Source organism: Corapipo altera, unplaced genomic scaffold (genome assembly GCF_003945725.1).
Source record: "Corapipo altera isolate COAL_440 unplaced genomic scaffold, ASM394572v1 129929, whole genome shotgun sequence".
NCBI lineage: Eukaryota > Metazoa > Chordata > Aves > Passeriformes > Pipridae > Corapipo > Corapipo altera.
In genome coordinates, this window is record NW_020886920.1 from 1 (window position 1) to 5,161 (window position 5,161).

Sequence of the window (5,161 nt, forward strand, 5' to 3'; positions counted from 1 at the left end):
AAGTGACCCCAAAACCGGGGTTGGGGTCCCCTGAGATCACAAAAGCAACTCCTTAATCCTGCCTGATCCTTGTTAATTCATTCATTCAATTAATCAATTAATTAATTAATTAGGGTGGGCTCTGTGTATCCAGATCCCAACTCCCCCTTTCCAGGCAGGAAAAGGCCCCAAAAAAGCCTCAAATTAGTAAAAAAGCAGCACTTTGGGTCCAACTGGAGCTGGTGGGCGGGAAACTCCCCGTTAAACCTCTCATTTAATTAATTACTGGGTTTAATTAATGACGGGACATTCCGGAGATCCCCAGGGGGACGTTAATCATCCCCCACACCCTAAATTTACCCATTTTGGGTTTTTTTGGGGGAGAGAACTGGGGGGTCTTTGAACCCTGAAGTTGAGGAACGTCCCATCTTCCCCCCCCCAAATTCCCCCCCGAGGACTCCGACGGGAGTTTTTTCCCTTTTCCCGGGTTTTTGTCCCCAGAATTCCGTCCCCAGCCCCCCCCCCAAAGTGCCAGGAGGGGGCTGCAGCTGCACCAAGCGCCGTTTATTGTGGGTTTTGGGGTGAATGGGGGCGGTTTTGGGGTCAGCGGGTGCCGATGGTCACCTGCCACACCCGCACCAGGTTGTCGGTGTAGCCGGCGAAGAGGGTCTGGGGAGGGAAAAGGGGGGGTCAGGGGGGGGGACCCCAAAACCTGGGGAAGGGGATCCCCAACCCCCTGAGAGCCCCCTGGGGAGGGGAGGTTTGGGAAGGGAAGGGTCCCCAAACCCTCGTCCCCCAAATCCAGGGTCCCCAAATCCTTGTCCCTCACCCCTCTACATGGGGATCCCCAAACCCTCATCCCCCATATGGAGGATCCCAACCCCCCATCCCCCATCCCAGTGTCCCAACCCCTCATCCCCCATATTTAGGATCCCCAAACCCCCCATCCCCATATTTAGGGTCCCCAATCCCCATCCCCCATATTTAGGGTCCCCAACCCCCCATCCCAGTGTCCCAAACCCCCCCTCCCCATATTTAGGGTCCCCAATCCCCCATCCCCCATATTTAGGATCCCCAAACCCCCCATCCCCATGTTTAGGGTCCCCAACCCCCCCATCCCCATATTTAGGGTCCCCATCCCCATATTTAGGGTGCCCCTGTCCCCTCACCTGCCCGTCTGCCGACCAGGCCAGGGACGTGCACTGGGGCGGCTCCGCTTTGCTGCTGGTGCTGATCACCTCCTGCTTCAGCTCGTCCACGATGATCTTCCCCTCCAGGTCCTGCCCGGGGGGGTCACGGGGGGGCCTGATCCCACCTGGATCCCACCTGGATCCCATCCCAATCCCATCCCAATCCCTCCCCGATCCCGCCGCAGCCGGGGCTGGCTCAGAAACAGCCTCTGGGGTTTCCTCACGGACACGTCGGAGGCATCCGAGTGTTTCATCACCGACCCCCCCGGCCCAGGGGACCCCCCCAGGTATTCCAGAGGATCCCAGGGGATCCCAGATATCCCAGGGGACCCCCCCAGGTATTCCAGAGGATCCCAGAAATCCCAGGGGATCCCAAATATCCCAGGGGGTCCCAGGGTATCCCAGGGGACCCCCCCAGGTATTCCCAAATATCCCAGATATCCCACGGGATCCCAAGGGGGTCCCTCCCAGGTATCCCAGATATCCCAGAGTATCCCAGGGGACCCCCCCAGGTATTCCAGAGGATCCCAGAGATCCCAGGGGATCCCAGGGGACCCCTCCCAGGTATCCCAGAGTATCCCAGTTACCCCAGTTATCCCAGTGTACCCCAGTTATCCCGGTGTACCCGTTATCCTGGTGTATCCCAGTGTATCCCAGGTGTCCCTCCCAGTTATCCCGGTGTACCCCAGTTACCCCAGTGTACCCCAGTTATCCCGGTGTACCCCAGTTACCCCAGTGTACCCCAGTGTACCCCAGTTACCCCAGTTCCCCCAGTTCCCCCAGTTATCCCAGTTATCCCAGTGTACCCCAGTTCCCCCAGTTCCCCCAGTTATCCCAGTTCCCCCAGTTATCCCAGTGTACCCCAGTTCCCCCAGTTCCCCCAGTTATCCCAGTGTACCCCAGTTCCCCCAGTTATCCCAGTGTACCCCAGTTCCCCCAGTTCCCCCAGTTATCCCGGTGTACCCCAGTTCCCCCAGTTCCCCCAGTTATCCCAGTTCCCCCAGTGTACCCCAGTTCCCCCAGTTCCCCCAGTTATCCCAGTTCCCCCAGTTCCCCCAGTTACCCCAGTGTATCCCAGTTATCCCGGTGTACCCCAGTTCCCCCAGTGTACCCCAGTTACCCCAGTGTATCCCAGTTATCCCAGTGTACCCCAGTTCCCCCAGTCCCCCCAGTTCCCCCAGTTCCCCCAGTGTATCCCAGTTATCCCAGTGTACCCCAGTGTACCCCAGTTACCCCAGTTCCCCCAGTGTACCCCAGTTCCCCCAGTGTACCCCAGTGTATCCCAGTGTACCCCAGTTATCCCAGTGTACCCCAGTTCCCCCAGTTCCCCCAGTGTATCCCAGTTCCCCCAGTGTACCCCAGTTATCCCAGTTCCCCCAGTTCCCCCAGTTCCCCCAGTCCCCCCCGGCCCCGTACCCAGATTTTGATGCTGGGCCCGGTGGCAGCACAGAGCCAGTATCGGTTGGGGCTGAAGCAGAGGGCGTTGATCACGTCCCCCCCGTCCAGGGTGTACAGGTGCTTCCCCTCGTTCAGGTCCCACAGCATCGCCTGCCCGTCCTGGGGGCACAGGGGGGCACAGAGATCCAGGGGGGGCACAGAGATCATGGGGGGCACAGGGGGGCACACACATCCAGGGGGGCACAGAGATCATGGGGGGCCCCAAGAGAGTCCCCAAGAGCTCCACAGCATCGCCTGCCCGTCCTGGGGGCACAGGGGGGCACAGATCCAGGGGGGCACAGAGATCATGGGGGGGCCCAGGAGGGTCCCCAGAGCTCCAGGGGGTGGCCGGCCCCCCGTGGGGCCCCAGGGCCCCAGGGGGGCCCAAGAGGGTCCCCAACAGCTCCAGGGGGGCCCCAGAGATCCAGGGGGGTCCCAGAGATCCAAGAGGGTCTCTTAGAAGGTCCCCAGAGCTCCAGGAGAGTCCCCAGAGATCCAGGGGGGGTCCCTGGGCACAGGGGGGTCCCCAACAGCTCCAGGGGGGCCCCAGAGCTCCAGGGGGGTCCCAGAGATCCAGGAGGGCCCCAACAGCTCCAGGAGGGTCCCCAAGAGGGTCCTCAAGATCTCCAGAGGGGTCCCAAGAGCTCCAGAGGGGTCCCAAGAGGGTCCCCAACAGCTCCAGGGGGGCCCCCAAAAGGGTCCCCAAGAAGGCTTTTGGGGTGTCCCATCCCCTGGGATGAGGTTTGTGGGGTGTCCCACTCCAGGGTGGGGTTTTTTGGGGTGTCCCATTCCCGGGTGGGGTTTTTTGGGGTGTCCCATTCCAGGGTGGGGTTTTTTGGGGTGTCCCATTCCAGGGTGGGGTTTTTGGGGTGTCCCATTCCAGGGTGGGGTTTGTGGGGTGTCCCACTCCAGGATGGGGTTTTTTGGTGTGTCCCCCTCCAGGGTGGGGTTTTTTGGGGTGTCCCACTCCAGGGTGGGGTTTTTTGGGGTGCCCCATTCCAGGGTGGGGTTTTTTGGGGTGCCCCCCTCCCTTTTGGGGTCCGCAGGGCCGTACCTTGCCCCCGGAGGCGCAGAGGGAGCCGTCGGGGGACACGGTGACGGTGTTCAGGTACCCCGTGTGCCCGATGTGGTTGGTCTTCAGTTTGCAGTTGGCCAAGTTCCACACCTGGAAACGGGGACGGGACGGGTCAAAGGCGGCTCCTCGGACCCCAAATCCCGGGATTTTCGGGGTGGGATCCATCCCCCCCCCGTCCCAGAGCTCACCTTGACCAGCTTGTCCCAGCCACAGGACACGATGATGGGGTTGCTGCTGTTGGGGGAGAAGCGGACGCAGGACACCCACTCCGAGTGGCTCTCGTCCTGCGCGGGGAGAAAGGGTGGGAATGGGGCTGGAGACCCCCCTGGAATGGCCCCAGGGCCTCGTTCCCACCCCCCCTGTGTCCCACTGGACCCTCCCCGGGAGGGCTCAGCACCAAAAGGGGGTCAGGAAGGGGGGGGAGGCCCCGATTCCTGACAAAAAAACCAGTGGGATTGGGCCCAAAACCAGCGGGATTGGGCCTGAAATTAATGGGGTTGGGCCCAAAATCAAAGGGATTGGGCCCAAAATCAAAGGGATTGGGCCTAAAATCAAAGGGATTGGGCCCAAAATCAAAGGGATTGGACCCAAATCAATGGGGTTGGGCCTAAAATCAAGGGGATTGGACCCAAATCAACGGGACTGGATTCAAACCAACAGGATTGGGGCCAAACCAATGGGATTGAGGCCAAAATCAATAGGATTAAAACAGTCTTAAAACCAACTGGATTTGGTCCAAGAGCAACAGGATTTTATCCAAAGCCACTGGGATTGAACCCAAAATCACTGGAATTGGCCTCAAACTCAACAGGATCGACCCCAAACCCAAGGGGGTGACCCCAAACCCAACAGAGTTGACCCTAAACTCAACATGACTGACCCCAAACCCAACGGGGTGACCCCAAACCCAACGGGGTGACCCCAAACCCAACAGGGTGACCCCAAACCCAACAGGGTTGACCCCAAACCCAATGGGGTGACCCCAAACCCAACGGGGTGACCCCAAACCCAACGGGTTGACCCCAAACCCAACAGGGTGACTCCAAACCCACCAGGGTTGACTTGAAACCCAACGGGGTGACCCCAAACCCAACAGGGTTGACCCCAAACCCAATGGGGTGACCCCAAACCCACCAGGGTTGACTCGAAACCCAACGGGGTGACCCCAAACCCAACAGGGTTGACCCCAAACCCAACGGGGTTGACCCCAAACCCACCGGGGACTGACCCCAAGCCCCCCAGGCCCCCCGACCCACCTGCACCGTGTACTTGCAGACCCCCAGGGTGTTCCAGAGCTTGATGGTCTTGTCCCGGGAGCCGGACACGATCTGCCGGTTGTCGGACGAGAAGGCCACGCTCAGCACGTCCTTGGTGTGCCCCACGAAGCGCCGCGTCGTCGTCCCCCTGCCGCGGGGAGAGGGGTCAGGAGACACCCAGGAAGGGTCAGGAGCCACCCAGGAATGGCCAGATCCCACCAGGA

At 60.7% G+C, this 5,161-nt stretch overlaps 1 protein-coding gene across 1 annotated transcript; it reads right to left on the reverse strand.

Moving 5' to 3' along the window:
- Positions 1–522: 522 nt before the first annotated feature.
- Positions 523–5,156, reverse strand: LOC113941403 (receptor of activated protein C kinase 1; the record flags this gene model as incomplete). The annotated part of the gene is made up of 6 exons (XM_027632557.1): positions 523–648; positions 1,149–1,259; positions 2,586–2,726; positions 3,661–3,771; positions 3,870–3,965; positions 4,938–5,156. Coding segments are annotated over 6 exons (744 nt in total), but the record flags the coding sequence as incomplete, so codon positions are not given.
- Positions 5,157–5,161: the final 5 nt, after the last annotated feature.